We start from the raw sequence: 18,308 nt of genomic DNA on the forward strand, positions 1-18,308 counted from the left end.
TATAATGAATTAGAGTGTTCAAATAACTCTAGAAATTAGGAGAAATATAAAGAAGTTTGAATTTTGGAAAATTAGATAAAGCCATATTTTGAAAAATTAAATAGTACATTCAAAGTTGATAAATTGAAATTTAATTCTTTGAAACATTTTATCAGACTGAGTGTATAACAATGTTGGGGCACTAGCCACAGACATTATCAACTTACGAAGTCAAAATCTTAAGTCCTTTTCTCTATATATGGCGCTCTTCTTCTGTAATAAGCCCTTGGGCCACACAGCTGTGCTAGCAATTATAGCAAGCCCCAAAATCTTAGCAGTAAAAGTGAGATTTCATGGGATATTAATCAGGCCCATAAGGTAGCCAAATGCCCAATGTACCCACATGTAAGTTATTATAATGCTTAATGTGGACATCACATACTCTGAAACTCAAAGGGTGTTGCAAATATTCTTAGGACTGTTTTTAGTCTAATACAAAAAGCTATGTAAAATAAATGTGCACACTCTTCGTGTACATCCAGATCATGCACCAGCAGGGTAATATTTCTATGTAATAAAAGGTTGCTAGGGGCCCAAGTACACCGGAGACTGTTAATGGGAGGTGCTGAACTTTTTTGTCCCACAAGGCTAGCAGAAATAAAGTAAAGTTCTAAATCATTATTGGAATGGGACATACTGCTTTAAGAAGTAGTAGGCGGTTGAACAATGGTTTTCTTTAATTATTGAGCAGGTTTCCTTGTGCAGTAATGGCAAAACAACTACTAGTAGGAGATAACAACATTTTGAAGTTGGCTTGATGTTTTCTTGGAAAGATTATCACTATCAGATCCTCATTTTCTCTATATAATTTTGAGTAACTGTTACAGTTAGTGAATGCCGATGAGCCATCACAATGTATTTTTTTACTTGTCTACAGCCCCACAGCAAGGATTATGTTGTACAAATGTAAAAAAAATAAAAACTTGGATCAGTTCCAGATCTGTATCTCCTTCAACAGGAAAGCTTTTTGCAACTTTTTAAGTGGTAACCCCCTGACCCTCCATGTAGTCATCAAAGCAATTCTGCAGGCGATTTTTCCTATTAAGGTGAAGCTATGTCACTGTTAATGGCAGTGACTGGAGTAGCTCAGCGGCACTGAGGGACCACAGCCTGCCCAGGTTAGGCATTTGATGGAATAAATTGGCCAAATTACCTCTCAAGTGAAAGGGGAAAGTAGAAAGTGTAGGTGAATAAATTGCACTTTTGTTTCTTACTGTGCCCCTGGAGACACCATTAAATTCCAGGAAAGGCAAACTCGAGCCAATCTTGCAAAAGTAATTATGAAACAGTTTCTTTTTTGCAGAGAAGGCTGAAAGTTTACGACTGTGGTTTTAATGGTTACAGGCTGTAAAGTCACTCTTTATGTTGCCATTGTGAGCTGCATGTTAGTGTATGTGTAAATCTTTTAGAATAAGCCTATTCGCAATTACCGGCGCGAAATGCATGACGGGTAAAATCCGCCATTTTGGGAGATAACTTGCCAACCCAGTGTTGCGTCACGCGTGTGTAGTGTCAGCGTTTGTTTAAGGAGATGGCGCTCCGCGTCGCGCCGTGCGGCGCCGCAGGTGTTCCCACCCGACAGGTACGAACGTACACCTGTTCTAAAGAAGATTCTAGAACTGTCAGTTAAGAATAAAGATGATAAATTTTTGAAGTCTGGTGTAAGACGTGTGTTTGTGTTTTACTGACACTAGTAGTGACAGTATAAGTGGAGTTTTTTTTTTCATTTTCGTTCCGGCCGTAATGGATGAGGAGGCGGAAGTTTATACACATGAATAGCTAAGACACTGGACGGTTCTTCATAGTTATACTGCTAATTTGCTCATGCAGTTCTAAAATTGATTGGTTCATGGCAGTTATAAGCACTGATTGGTTCCTGACAGTAGAAAAAGACATGAAAAGAAGACACCAGCAAGAGCAATTTTCATCCTATCGGGAAAACATAATTATTGTGAGCTCCTACTGCTAGTTTGTTAGCTTGTCTGTTCGATAAATCACTTCCCATTACACTAGCCACTTCATGAACAAAGGCAAAAGTAAGATCCCGTTGATTTTATTCAAAAAAATATGTTCCTACATCACCACCAGTATGGCAGCATAAATGTACAGAACTCACAACTTAATGTATGAAAAATGTTTGAGAATACATTTGAGGACATGTTACAGAAAGGATCCACTTTTATCTATTACATATTCATTACATTGTCATTATTATCATCGGTCACAGTTTCCTGCTATCACAACATAATCAGTAAAGGATCATTAAAAAAGTCACTGGCACTCAACTGCCAGCAATTCAATACAGTTTATCTCTGCCAACTTGAATGGCTTGTATGCCGACTGTTTATTTGACCAAGTCTGGCTGCAGGTTCCGAACCAATGCAGCACAGACCTTGATAATGTCATCTACTGCTGACATGAGTGTTATGGGAAATGTACCCTCCAGGATTTTGAAGTCCTTCAGCCGATTGTTAGCACGCTCTACGCGGATCCTCAAGTTTGCAACAGTTTTTGTTTTCTTTACTTTGTCTCTTGTCATGTGTCGCCTCCCCTATGCTGCTGGTGGTATTTATAGTGTTGCATTCAGCAGCATCAGGTCCTCCTGGATTGGAAATCCCCTATCTGCCATTATTTTTATAACGTCATTTGGATCAACCAAATCTAAAAAGCCACAGTCCCAGGTAAGGAACACATCAGAGGCTCTTCTGCCATAGGTCTTTGAAAGAAAGGAGATGTGCCCATTTGGTGTGATCCCTACAAACGGCTTTAAAGTATGTGTTTTTATAGTCATACCATGTGGAGGCTTGTAAGTCTAAAGATCTAGGTCTCTCAATAAATATTTCTGTACAATCAATTATGCATCTTATTCTACTACATTGTTTCTTGAACTGTGGTGGCAAGGTCTTGGAAATTGCAGCTCTACTTGGCCATACTATCAGTGGTTGTAGTGTAACTGACAGGAAGCAAACCCAAGTGTTGGCAATCTGTGAGCAAGAACAGTTTTGTCCGACCATGGGTCTTTCTTGTCAGTGGGAAATGCATAGCTTGAAAGGATGGGGACAGTTGCATCATCAAAATCCTTTTTTGTTCCATGTTTTTATTTGGACATGTCCCTGACTTCCATTTTTTAAAGTTGATACAAGGAGGTTGAAACCGCCTTGGTTGATATGTTCCATTACCGCAGCCGACCACTGCACACAGCCTCATGTTGAACTCCGGCAGCTTAAAAAAAAGGAAGAAACATTAAAGCAAATATCAACACTTAAACAAAAAATACAGCTTTAAAGCACAATACACTTCAATGCACATTCTACATGCACCCCTCCCCACCGCCACGTTTGCATAACTTGCAGCGACCTTGCTTGCACATTTATTAGTACAATTTTTCAACCTAAAGCGCCGTTAATACTAATACGGACATCCAAGCCATTTACTGCGATTATTAATGTACTCGCTGTTGGTTCTTTTTTTATCTTTCTAATCGAAGTGTTGGTCACAGTACGAAAGCTCCTCAGTCAGTGCACAATACACTTCAATGCACATTCTACATGCACCCCTCCCCACCGCCACGTTTGCATAACTTGCAGCGACCTTGCTTGCACATTTATTAGTACAATTTTTCAACCTAAAGCGCCGTTAATACTAATACGGACATCCAAGCCATTTACTGCGATTATTAATGTACTCGCTGTTGGTTCTTTTTTTTATCTTTCTAATCGAAGTGTTGGTCACAGTACGAAAGCTCCTCAGTCAGTGCAAGCGGGGTCATGTCCGGACACGAGAGATCACGAGACAATGACCATATCGGCTTTCATTATTGTGAAGACACAAGGTCGTGCATTTTAGCTAACATTTTTACGGTTTATAACATACGTAGGTTAAAATTCCCTAACTATGTCACACTGGTAACCTTTACAGACAAAAACCTGGTTGTAGTGAGAAGGGACAGAAATTCTAGAAGTAAGCGGCAAAGATAGATGGCATCGTGCATGGGGGAGGGTTGCATGCGTTATCACTAACTATGGTAACACTTGCTTGGATACCGTCAAAAAACGTACCGTTAATTCCTCTGAAGCGAAACTGAACACGGTGTTTCAGGTACACAAGGTTCAGGACATTGTTGGAACATCAGATCCAGGCGGGTAGCTGCCGTTAACGCCGTGTAGACGCTAAAAATCTCGACACTTGAACATTGAACCTGGACACACGCTGCCCTGTCGAACGCGACTTGTTTATCTCACTTTTTTCGTTGCTAAGGAAATTCCGCGCATGCGTACTGGTAAATGCAAATAGGCTTATCACGATGGTCCAAAAGGGCATGAAAAATCCCCACTTGTGGGACATGAATATTGATGATAATTAGATGTCAATCACTGTTTTCTCCATTGGAAACTGTCCGTGATTGGTTGAAAATTAAAAAGGCGGGCCGTAGTAATGTTTATGTTACGATATCTCCCCTGTGCCAACGTCGCTATTCATATGCGTTACCTGCCGCTGGTTTCAATTGAATTACATTAGCACGTTTTAACAATACCAATTTGTTGCCTGACTCAAAACCAACAGGATTTTCAGTATAGCTTTGTCCATCTTGTGGTCAAAATACCCAAAGATTTTCCATCATCAAAAAAGAAAAATATCAGTCAGCTCCCCGCTGGTGAAGTTGGACGATTTACTAGTGCTGGGTTTCGACGGCAAAAGATTCAATATGGCGCTAGTAGTAGTAAAATATTCCAAACTGAACGTATTTGTGATATAAACAGCTTTACCGAGCCACTTTTCAGCGACAAATTATTGACAGGATACGGTTTGAAAGTTCCTTCCGATAAAATAGAACAAGATAGCGCAACAGTTGGAACGGATTGCAAGCGCCATTGTGCTCAAATATAAGACACCATTTATTAAACTGTTCATGGCCAGTCCCAGTTTGTATGTTTTTCTCTCCAATCATTGCCCAGGTTGTAGACCAACCTTAAAGTTTATTTGTAATCCTGAACTGGCATTTTAGACCTTTTCAAAAAGGTGCTTTGTAAATTGTTACGAATTACCGATGCCGTCAGTTCTTGACAACAATCATCCTGCTTGGGTAACATCATTTGAAGCAGCATGGGTGAGTTGTACATTAAAAAACACAGGCACCATTTATTTTGAGACCAATTATCCACTTGAGTCACATATTCTTTGAAATGTGTTCTGGTCATTTTGAAAAAAAGGTCCTGAAATGAATTAACTAACGTTCTGTTTAGTTTAATAAAGAAAACAATCCGAAACCGCACGCAACATTTCCCACCACAATACAGTAGACTATCCCATTGACCTGAGATGAACCGGCGGGCGCCATGTTTGATTTCCCAAGCGGTCACGAAAACTCGACCCAAAAACAGAATAAAGAAGGAAAAATAAACAAGCATACACAAAACACACACAACTTAGGAGGATGAAAATTTAAGTCTGATTCATGTAACCGATGTCCAGAATATAGTTGTGTTTAATACACAATCAAATCAAATTACGGAACGATAGTGAAAAAAAAAACGTGGTTCGTCCAAAACTAGCTTAAAACAAGCAGCTTTGATCAAAACTCCTTGCTTGTAACTTACAGGGCAAAAGTACTGAATAAACACACCAAGCGATTTCAGAGACTTTGATTTACAGTTGAAAACCCCGCTCCCAGCACAGGCACAAAGAGATTTGCATGAAAGTGCCCGCGAAGACAAAGGGGCGCTAATAAGGCTCTGTCATCTATGCCAACACCGCCTCATTATAGCTTCAAAACATCTCTTTTTCAGCGTGGAAACTCTGAATAAAGTGCATATTTCATATTTTGACCGATATCTTCCGATCCTACCGATAAAATGAAACAAAAACTACTCCATTTGAAAGAGCAAAAGCCGCCCGCCATCTTGGTTTTCGTATTTGTTTTTCTATCGGTGCGTTCAGGAATTATGGGAGAAAAAAGTATCGGTAAATAGGAACAGGATTTTTAAATGTATCAGACATAAAAACTACACAGTAGAAATTGATTTGAGAAAGTTTGAGCTTAGATAAGGGTATAAATGTTTGATTCCAACGTAAATAAGAAAAAAAAGTCGGTGGGGTTCAGAGTTCAGCGACTGAAAGTGACTTTTGCCACGTCCCGTGAAAGCGGGGATTTGAGCACTGTATTACACTGACATTTTTCAAGTTTTACCTCGTTTCAAGGCTGACATTTTCATTTATCATGTATATACTTTTGTTAATTTATATCATAAACTAATCGATCGTAATCTTGGAAAATTCTTCTGCTGCTTTCTGTATATATGCCGCGCGGCACTTCAGACCCGCCTGTGGGTGTGGCCTATTAGCATAGCAACGAGAAGAATAGCCTAGCAACGGACCAGCGTGTATTGTTTTAGTGGTCTTGTGACTGCCAGGATGAGAATCTTAAGTGTACACTGTTCAGAATTAGTGGGAGTTACAGGCAAATTCTGAGTACACCTTCTCAGCTCTGGGAAGTACCAGGATTGCACACATTCCTGGAGAAACATACACAATAGGGGTACAGGCATTGCTGGGAATAGGGACAATACTGGGAGTATGGACACTACCGGGGATAGGGAGTAAATCTTTTAGACCACACCAATTTAATTTGAAATTCTCAAAATTGCCACTTCGTTTTTATCAGCTAAAATGAGTCATTGTCTTTCCATTTCTAGTTGTTATGGTTTTATTATAGAATGTATCAATTTAGCAAAAGCTCCAAATTGACCGCTTGAAACATTATCCAGCCTGGTATGTTGACTTTGTGGCTCCGGTGGTTGCATTTGGATCCATGAGATGTTGTTAAATATTTCTTTTTCATTTTTATTTCGCACACCTGTTCTGTCGTTTTTCTGCAAAAATCCAGAGGACCAAGAAATTGCATTGCTGTGGCCTTTTTGTTGAATTCTAAGAATTCTAAGTTAAGTTGAATGTGAAGAACTATGTTTAAGGTAATCTATTCTGTAAAGTCAAGTGCAATTTGTCTACAAGGAACACCCACGGACCTAGTTACCCATGGTTCATTTGATAGACTATAACGGATACTGTTAGTGGCATAGAGCTCAGTTAGAGTCCTTGTTATGGGTTAGTTATCCTGATTTAGCATGGCAGGTGTTCCCAATATTTCTGTGTAGGTCCTAACAAGAGACAACTTTTGCATGTACAAAATGTATGTTTTTTCTTCTTTATATATCAATCAAAATACACTATTATGCTTTAACAGCCACTCGTGTGTCTTTCTAAAGCAAGAAAAACTACACTGTGCTATTATATTTCTAGATCTGAGATTTTTGTAGATTTCAAAAGTCGGAAATGATGTTACAAATTTGTTGATTGTGATAACCTCCTCACAGTCTTGCAGAATATTTCAAAGGGAGTGTGTCTCAATGGTACCAATTTATTACGTTGGAATGAAAATTCTTATACCTCCAGGCATGATATCACACACCAAGTTATCCACTAGGACAAATTTCTCCATGTCAATGTGAGGAAAAGGCTTATAGCTATGCCTAGAGCATTTGTAATTTATGACAACAAATTCTAGCTCATGGCTTGGGGCGCCCATTTTTCCATCATGGGACATGTCATTCCACAGAAATATAATGAGCGAACGGGGGCTGAGATAGCACATGGCATGCCTGCAACAGAACAGTGCATGGTGACAGGGAGACAGGGATTGATGATCCTGGACTCATCTCATGAGACCAAATGTTTTCTACCCTAATTAGCTTCTACTGAACTGTACAGAGAACGTACTTCTTTTGTTGTACCAACTTACTCCCAAGGGTTGCAGACAGCTGGGACATACAGTACTCCTCAGTCTACACTTAAGGCAGTATACTTACAAACAAGAAAAAGAAAGTTTTTAGTTTGAGTTCAACTTGAAGGATTATAGCATTCTAAACATATCTTTCTTAATTATGCACTTCAGTGCAATTGGCTATGTACACTATATTTTGATTTTTAAGTGTCATACATGTAGATATGACACACATGTGCTATATATATATATATATATATATACATGTATATAGGTTCATTTGTATGGAGCATGATCTGGTACTTTAACCTCTTTCAACATCCATTTGAAGTACTTTTATATCTGGGGTTTGCTTCGTTCTGTTTGGAGTTCTAGGCACATGTACATGTACATGCATGTAATTGCACTAAAAGTGTCACCTGCTGTTACAGGGAGTAAGATTACCACCTGTGCAGAAGGAATGATTTAGTGCCATTGTAAGCTAATTGGCACTTTGTAATTAATATATGAGGATTCTGTTTCGCTGTTGGGAAATTTCTGAAATAGTGCCCCCAGCAATATGGCAAACGAGGGAAATATCTTTCACCGTTAAAATTGAACTTCTTTTAACAATGAATCTAAAGATGATGTCGCACCAAAGTATACAAAGCTGTTCCAAGGGGACAAAATCTTGAGACTTGATTAAATTTTCAGGCATTGTTTCAGCATGAAGGTTATATTTACCAATTAAATAATTTCTTGCAACTTGAATTGTTTGTTTCCTTCAAAAATCTTACAACCAAGAAATTAACCTTATTTGGCCTTAGCATGCAGGAAAATTTTCAGGCAGTATTTCCTGATATTTTGCAGCATCTCAGTCTGAGAGTCTAGTGCATTTTTACATAACTTGAAGTTACAGGCATGCAGATGTGTGATCTTCCCACTCATGTAACATACTATACCCTATGGTATGCCCAAGACACACATGACAGACAACACTCTCTTAGTTGTTAATGGCAGCAGGAATAGGAAAGGTGACCTGGTAATTACTTTCTCTACAAGAAAACTGACACCAGGCTTTTAACTCTAACTTAGCAGTCCTATCACTCAATCTGGGCTGTGCACATAGATCTCTGGTGATGTTCAAATCTCTCCTTTACTGCTGCAAAACAGCCATTACCATCCTTCAATGCTGGGGCAGGTTGTGGAAGTTCGCAGGTTATGGATTTATTCACGCAAGTATCGGATTTTATGTTAGCTCCATTTTGGGATGGCAGACATTAGAATGGAGGTTGACACTGGCAAGACCTGCTTGCGTGGTAGTTTAGTGAGGAGTTTCATCGTACCGTCCCAAGCTACTAATCATGTATCTGACATACATGATGCACATGTATGCCTTATTCTCTCAATTTAAGTACGCATGCCCATGATTTGTGACAACTTGTGGACAGATTTCTTGGACTGAAATGTAAAATGAAAAAAAAAGAAGTCTGCACCCCTTTTCCACAGATCTTAAAAATTCACCGGGTTTTATCAATTTTCCCTGGTGATAACCAATGGCTTGTATGCAATGGCCTTTCTTAGATTTAAAAAGATGATCTAAGACTTGTTTTCCCCACTGACATTGTCTCTGCAAACTTGTGAATCCCTACTGCATGGTACAAAATTCCCTCAAGATTCATGGCCTAGCAGAGGGACATTGTTGTTTGTAGAAGAAAATTTGGCAACAATTTGCAACACCTTTTGTAATGTTAGAAAATTTAAACGTTCATACTTTTTAAAATTACATTTGTATTGAGAAAAAGAATTCATACTTAATAATTATTAATTAGTTGAGAAAATGCTGTACAAGTATTTGCCAACTACGTAACACAACGTTTTATTTTAGATGTCAGGATACTGCATCAGCCATTTTTCTGCATTGATTGTTACTTCAGTTACACTCCAAACTTCTCATGACTCTGAATTACCGCCGCTCCTACCCATTTAGCTATATCTTCATTATACTGACATTACGGATAAAGGAGACAATAAAATACTCCCCAACAATGACTTGGAAATATGATAATGTTTCCCATTGTTGGCTGTCATGCATTTCTTATGAGGAAGCTATTCATGGGAACTGAGATATTATGGTGGGAAGTTTCAATCACAGGTCTATGTGCAGATTGGTAAAATCGATTGTAGAGAGCTAGCAGGCCATTTTACAGTTCAGGTCAGCTGTACGTAGATTGGTGAAAAGAATGAATAGAAGCGGGACACTGCCTTTCCGGACATCAACCTTAGTTATCATTATGAATTGATGTATTTTAGCAGAAGACCAGGTCCTGATTTTGAGAGTTTGACATAAACTTTGGGGTTTCCTTAAATTTGATACGTAAAAACAATTAAAAAAGGGGATTTAGTTTCTGTCTACTAGGTAATGCCTTTTAATTTTGCTCACATGTCTAGAGGGAATATAGGGCTCAAAAGTTTAGTAGATAGAATGATAAAAAAATCCCTTAGTATTATTAGAACTGAGCACAAATTGAAATGTAGCTGTATTATTATTGTTTTAATTTCAATTCTACAATAACATGCTAAACTGCGTAACCCGAACTTGGCAAAATCAAACACACATTTTATACTTTTTAACATTGTGTCATGTGAACCAGAAGATAGTCCTTTCCTCTACAACGGGAACCAGACAAATTAGTTAGGACTTGTCAACTCGTCAAAATTGAATGTAATATGTTTGACACTTTTAACAATAGTGTCATGCAAAAGTGTTCACCAGAAAATGGTCCAAACCTCTAACTATATGCACTATAGTTGGGACTTGTCATTCTGATGGATAAATCATACTGATTTTACTGAATGGCCACAGTACAGGGTGCCAATCTCACAAAACAGAATTATGCTCACTGAAGAGGAACAGAACATTTATTTCATATTTCTGTATAAGGATGATCATTTCCAGTAGCAAAAGTAAAGTGCAAACAACCCTAGAATTGATAGACTAACATTAACTCTCATAATTCTACTAGATGCCATAATACTGTTAAGTGAAATGTAGATAGGCTTTGAAGTAATTGTCATGATGTTAAATTTGGCATGATTTTGTTTTATTGATGTATGCACAATGCACAATAAAGCCAATTGTCTGAAGGATCGAGAGTTTGAAAACATTTCGCAAAACCATAAATCATTTTAATTGTCATAGAAACATTCCATTGTTTAAAAAAAGCACAATTTTGGCTGAACTATCTGAGTTGATATTTGACTGTCACAGTTTGTGTAACATTCTTCAGGCAACTATGGTTTTATTTTTGGTGATAATTATAATAATTGGTGTATTGATGTCATAATTTCTGTAGTATTGAACTGTTAATGTACTTTCCTGTCTCTTTCTCACAAGCATTGAATGCAGACTTCTGTTCCCTTTTTTGTATATTTCCTTTGTTGACCAAGCATTAATCTCTTTTTGCTGTATTTTACAGTTACTAACCTCAAATCTATCTCCAATACGTCCCTGACTTATTCTACCTTCAAACATGTCCTACTAAACGTACTTGTTTTGCTGTGTACCAAACAAGAAGTTTTTGAATCTAAGAGTTTCGATCTTTCCCCTTTCCTTTTCAGTCACCCCTAAAACTGGCGCCAAATTTTCTCTCTGAAGGTTTAATCCCCTCCACTGAAACAAAGCATTCCTTATGATCTATCTCTGTCCGGTTTTTTGGCCCCTGTTTTCTCTCCCTAGCTTTGCGGTTAGTCGCGGTGTTCTGATAGCGTGCTTTAAGTCTCTCCACCAGAGGATCCGCAGACCCGGGAGGTGGTGGAGAAGCTGGCAGCCTTCGTGGCCGAGGGGGGGAAGCAGGTGGAGGAAGTGGCCATTAAGAAGAACAAGGACAACCCTGCCTTTTGGTGAGTCAGCCAATTGATTGTGGCTGGATTTATCTTTATTGTGTGTTAAACGTTCCATAGAGATGCTTTCAGTTGAATCGTGGTGATTCCATTGATATCAAAAGAAAAGCAATCAGTCTGAAGAATATCAATGTTCAAAAAAAGTAAAACTGGATGAAAAGTTCTGAAATTGTTATTCAGCAAAAGTTTCTCATCAGGATCTCAGTGCTCTTTCCGTTTATTGTATAGAGAGCTAAGGAAATGACAGAAAATTCCCTGCTTCATGTATGTTTTTTCCCTTTTAACTGCTACATTGTTTATTTCATGGGGTTATAGTGAAGGATCTATATAATGGTGTTGTCCATAGTGCTGAAACATTGATTGTTGTTAATATACTTTTGCAAGATTTTCTGCTGAGTGGAAACCATGACTTTACAACACTGAGCATTCCTATTTCCATTTATGAGCACACCAGTTACAGCAATGGCATACTGTAGGATCTATTTAGCCTAGAAACATACATGATGTTCCCTTTTACTTAGTGTACCAGTCATGAACATATTGTAGAAATGTGCAGGCTTTGGATGCTTTATTAGTCCATTAGCTGACATACAAAAAAAAAACTTTCAGAAACAAGTTTTCCAACTAGCTCTGCAATTCAAATGCACTACCTTACCTACAGATATCTACTCAAGACCCAAGAGGTCAGAGTAACCCCTCCATTTCGAAAAGCGAGGATCGCCATGAGCATCAGCCTGCCTTCTGTGATAAGAGCCAATGAGGGAAAAACTCCCAATAAGCACTAAGACATTCCAAGATAAATGATTTAACTCTCCTGCAGGCCTTGTTGATTGCATTCCCTGGCACCATGTTAGTCCGAGTTTCTGCCAATTTCTATGCTAATTCTCCAGAGATAAGATTCAAGCTGACTTAAGGTTCCAGATATTGTTGATGACATTTCTTTTTCAGCTGAGACATTTGAGCTACAGGCATAGTGCATCCCATCTTTTTGTTGTCTGTAACTTTGATATTTGAAGATTGACTCAGAATCTCTGACATTTAGTGCAGGTCTTAAGGATGAGAAAACTTCTCCATTTCCCCTCAACCTCATTTCTGTAGTGCTGGGTAATTTATGGGTATCTGGTCCAATTCAATCTACTATCGCTTCAGTGGTCATACATAATGCATGGCTGCCTTCAGGCGGGACACTACCTGCATTATGATGGTGGATAACTTCTTATATCTTTGTGATGAATGATCCTCAGAACACCGTATTGTCGATTTCGCGGCATAAAATGTACTCTGAGTCCGTCAAACTTTTGTATTTTTCATCCACTGAAAATGGGTCTATTTCCCAGGACTGTCATCTGAAAAGGCCAGAGTATCGTCACCAGGTATAAATGCATATATCACCGAGAAGTCATACCAACGTCTGAAACTGAATTACATTAACTATAGGGGTTTATACAATCTGGCCTGATACTGTATTTCCTTCTTTTTTTTCATAAGAATTATATTTCTTGTAGTTACTTTTTTTAAGAGATACTTAATCTGAAACTGTGTCACTCATTGGTACCTACCAGTCTGATGTGAGAACCTAAGAGTAAGACTGAAATTTTTAAATCATTGTGATCACGTACTATTCTAAGATGGGGGTGTACCTCATTCATCACTGATGAAGTGTAAGCTTCTTAGGCTACATGCTAGAGTTTGGACACTTGTGTCCCTAATTACATGTAACTTTATCGACCTACATGTGGAATCAAATCCATCCATTGATCAAAGTGAATTTTTAATCACATGCTCGGAACGCATTGATGAACTGCCTGGCTCTGCAGATTTGTTCCACTGGAATCCTGAGGATCGGCGTGACTAGTATCATATCCCTGTAACCACCCATATCAGCATGGTAACCAAAGATACATACGTGACAACCCAAAATACAAGCATGACAGCCAAGGAGACTTGCGTGACAACTAACAAGACATGCGTGACAACTTGATCTGTTCTGTTGGTCAACTCTTCTCCAAGATCTGGGCATGTTATACGGTAGATTTTGTAATGTTCGTGGTGTTTTTATTCTCTGGTATACGTGTCTCTGTTACCTTACTAATGTACTACAGAATTGTTTTAACCGCGATTGTAAAACATCACGGAAACGTCTTTTCCCCTCCTATCTTTAGTTGAAATCAAGTCCCTCCAAAAATAGACGAATGTACGGTACCAGGAAAGTGCCCCATATCCTCCTGACCCACGAAGTGAGGAAATGGTATTGGTGGTTAATGCTGTTGTTCCTGCCCAGTGTTAGACAGAGACTGATGTGGCGTCGCTGGCTTCATTAGCTGTCAGGGCAGCAAGGAAAAAAAGCGAATTTGACCTTTGTCTTTGACTCGCCAATGCTTAATGAAGCCAATGGCTGGTAATTTGATAGCAGGTTACCTGTGTTTGGAGGGGATAATAGGCAATTATAATATCCAACCAACGTTATTAATCAATAGCAACTTCTGACGGGGATTATTTTTTGTTGCAATGTTGTTGCCATCTATCAAGGAGCTCTGATTCAGTAAAAGCTCCTTGCTTCTATTCATAATCATTTCAACAAAGCATGTCTCATGGCAGGTTTGCAATAAGAAGATTTGTTACTCTGGGATGACGATAAAAAGAGGTGCAGTACTTTGATTCTAATATCTCTACGTAGCAGGCTGTACCTACTTTTTTCATACATACAGCATTTGAATGCTGATCACTTTGAACTCACAAAAGTCAGTATAAGGCATGGCAGCTCAGAAGTTTAATGAAATCTACTTGCATTAACTTGATGTATTTGGTCTGTTTCTTAGTTCTACCCATTTGACAGATGAAGTCAGGTGCATTGATCTTTTTATTTCAACCTCGAGGAATGATGAAACCTGTCAGAAGTGAAGAATCGCCTCGTCTTCATCATGTCTGAACTTTGGAGACAGCAAATTGGAAATTGTGTCGGGTTATTTCCCTGTTGCCTCTTATACTACATGGTCCTTGTTGTAGGTTGCCAACTTGCAAAGGTCTTAACAATTGATGACATTCATTGATTTTTCATGTTTGCCTGCAAGGTGAAAAGAGTTAATCCAATACTGATTGAGCAGCAGATCCTTGTTTGTTTGTTTGTTTGTTTTTGCAGCACATCACCTAACTAAAGAGCTGCACTGTGTTGTATTACACAGTAATTTTATAGAGAGTTGCAAATGTAGACTCACAATTCTACACAATTCACAGGACTGATTTTTTTTACACTTTGGGAAGTACCATTTCTCTGTAGTAGGATCTTAAACATGCCACAAACATGGCACCTCTGGCTTGATGTCCACTCCAAACGACTTCAACTCTTACCAGTACCATGCAAAGAAGTTACGGGTCAGTCGGTATAGAGCCTTGACCTTGGAATACCCCTCAGCAGGCCTCACATGATATGGGACACAAGGATACATGTAGTGTATTACCAAGCTTAGTTTATGACAGTCTCTTGTCCCTTCAAGCTTTTGTACCTTATAGTCTCACCACATCTGTCAGTAGAATTTCATCAAAACCTTTATGAGCAAACCATATGGCTTCTGGAAATGATCGTTCATCTCACAATCTTTCTCCAATTATACAAAAGAAGTTTGACAGAAGGATGATGAAGTTTCAATGACCCCTGTGAACCTCGTTGATCACGGCACCACCAAACGATCAGCAATATTACTACCGATTTATGGATATTCTGACCTTTACCCCCAGTGACCACAGGTTCATATCGTAATAAAAAGTTTTGACCCCAGATAAAATGCACAGCGAGCCACTAATAGTATGTAAAGAAATGGCTATTAGAGAAGCCATCTGATTTGTGATTCTGTGTTTGTAGGTCACGAAAAAGGTACCCATATATCACTCAGTTGGTAGGTTCATATGATGATGTCTATTGAACATTTTACATTTATGATTTTAATAGAGAAGACTTTGTGTTTTTGATATCCCTGACAATGACATAATATGTGCATGTACTTGTAATTAAATGAAGACGAAATGCAGATGTGTATGTGTAAATATAAAATGCTAGGGCTAGACATCTTTTCATGAAGTCTGAATGCTATCATTATCCAACCTATGAATGATACCCCATTAGGCAAAAGATGCAAAAGACCAAACTGTTAATTTTGGTCTGCTCACACCGGGAAGGAACCTTACTCATATCTTTAAGTCTGATGGTTTCTTTAACATGCTTGAGGTACACTTACTATCATAATGGTTCTTCTCAAAAATGGGACCTCTGGCTATCAGAAGTCATCCTCAAATCACCTGCATGTATGTACATGGCTTAAGTGGAAATGTGCAAGTATGACACAGGTAACAGGAAATGTACTCTCACCATCACTGCTAATGGTGTGTAAAATTCACTCTTTATCAGCTATTACGACACGATAATGGTAACTCATTCCAGGAGGGAAACAGGCCCCCATTAGGTCGGTGCTTCAAGTCGCCACATTTGGCTGGGTGTACCAAGATTGCAACATTAAGAATCTATCAAAGTACAGCATCAACCATGCCTATTTTATCACACGTCCCTCACAGTAGCAGATTGTGTTATGCAATCTCTCACAGTTGGGGGCTTACTGGGCCTTCTCTCAGATAAAGGGGAAGCTTAATGTAGTCTGGCCACTCACAGTAGGTACCAAATATAATTATATAAGTATGAAGTGGAAGTATTGAGGAAAACCTGAGTGCTACATGGTAAAAGAACATACCAGATACATGTATGGTATCTAAAGGCACAAACGCATACATGTTGCAAATTCACAATGAAAGCACTTGTTCTGTTTTATTGGAATTTTATGGCACCTTCATAACAGTATGGACTAATCTAAGCATTTAATTGTACATGTACATTCAGTAGTCAGTGTGCAATGATTACCCAACGTTCGTGGAGAATACGCCACTTGGAACACCCGGCATCCAAGCAATGGCCAAAAAATGTAAGTTAGAGTGACATTGCGCCATGTTCCTTTCTGATGACTTTAGGAATTTCAGATTTCATCAGACACAGTGAAACTGTAGATACAAGTACATGTATGGAGGATCTTTTCTCACTTTCCATGTGAATAAAGCAGGCAGGTGATAACTGCCATGATGGTGTCATTAATATACAGTCCAATGGACTATGATATAGCTCAAGTCTACGCAGCATTTTTCAAAATTACTGAATACTGGTTTCAATCTCGTCTTAAAGCTACACGTATACAGTACACATAATAGATGTTATCTGAGAGGGTCAAAATTCTCCATATTCTCCATATTCCATATTTAGTGTCCCTGTGACATCCTGAGAAACTGCTATTATATAATACAAAGATATCCCTGGCTGCAATACAGTTTTCATGTACTACATACATGTACATACAATTGTATATGCCTGAAATTAGTGCACACTAGAAGCAAGAGCTTACGTCATACTTCATGAATATTACCTACATGTGTGGAAGATAGTGCATCATTGTTGCATCGTCTGACGCAGTATGTGTCATATGCGCTGGTAAGTGATAAAAGGGGACATTTGCAAGTTCAATAGGGCTGTTGACATTCCCATTAGCCGGAGCTTACAGGCAGAGCCCAGGCATTCCCAACAGAACTGAGCAATTAAAGCACAGACATTTGCAACACAGCAGTACACCAGGTCCCTCAGTACCACTTCACATGATAGTGCTTTTAGGACTGACCTTGTTGGACTTGCTCAAGCATGAAAGTCATTTGGTTTGCAAATAGAAGTTAGTTTTCTGGTGAAGACAGCAGAGAAATCAGAACTTTACTTGTTGATGGTGATAATTGATCATCAGTCTCAGACTGATTAATTTAAATCATGCCTAGTGGCCCTCTGAAAGATCCATCAGGTTCTTAATGTACTGGATGGCAAATTTAACTGAGTGCTTGGGGATCAATCTAATTACTGCAGGGTTGTAGCTTGGGGTTGCTATAACATGTTATATTCCATGGTTTATATTGAAAGTGTTCTGTTCTATTGTTGTAATGCATGACTTTCCAAAGCAAGTTTCCTCACTGGCCTCCTATGGGTAGATCACTTCTTTGAATCCAGTTCCTGCATGATTGAAGACTGGTCTATGACCAAGGAAGACCACTCTTATACTTTATAGCCCCAAACAGTAGTTGTTTGTGTCATTTTGACTAGTGATAAATTTTGGTACCTTAGAAGAACTGATTCAGAAGCTCATCGTGCACAGCTGAGATTACCTATTTTCAATGTACTTTGCAGATACAGGAATTTACATGTACAACTTCGTCACAAGACATGATTACAAAAGACCAGACATAATATACTGTCCCGTCTGCTGGTTGAAATAATTAATCATTATGTTCTTCTAAGACATAATGATATAATGTATGGATGGGATGTTTAACGTTAAAGGTGTGCGATAAGTTCCATTCAAGAACTGAGCTTTATAACGTAGTTATCTCCTGATTATACATTTTGCACAAGTAGAAAGTTGAGCTCCAGAGAATGCTGAGCTAAGCTTTCTATCTCATCTTCAGTTGCTCATACTGCAAGCTCAATAATGATATCTGGTAATGCCAGCTGCTGTATGGGGAGAGTGCTCAGAGTAGT

At 38.7% G+C, this 18,308-nt stretch overlaps 1 protein-coding gene and 1 long non-coding RNA gene across 2 annotated transcripts in view; one reads left to right on the forward strand and one right to left on the reverse strand.

Moving 5' to 3' along the window:
- Positions 1-18,308, forward strand: part of LOC118409901 (SURP and G-patch domain-containing protein 1-like) — a gene marked incomplete in the record, with an annotated part of 73,317 nt that overhangs the window by 25,458 nt on the left and 29,551 nt on the right. The window contains 1 exon segment of the mRNA XM_035811275.1: positions 11,575-11,698. Coding sequence (XP_035667168.1) covers positions 11,575-11,698 — 124 coding nt within the window.
- LOC118409905 lies at positions 3,117-4,336 on the reverse strand. Its single transcript, XR_004830503.1, has 2 exons — positions 4,098-4,336; positions 3,117-3,261 (listed from the first exon to the last, which is right to left on the reverse strand). It is a non-coding gene; the product is annotated as an uncharacterized LOC118409905 (long non-coding RNA).

Source organism: Branchiostoma floridae, chromosome 2, assembly GCF_000003815.2.
Source record: "Branchiostoma floridae strain S238N-H82 chromosome 2, Bfl_VNyyK, whole genome shotgun sequence".
NCBI lineage: Eukaryota > Metazoa > Chordata > Leptocardii > Amphioxiformes > Branchiostomatidae > Branchiostoma > Branchiostoma floridae.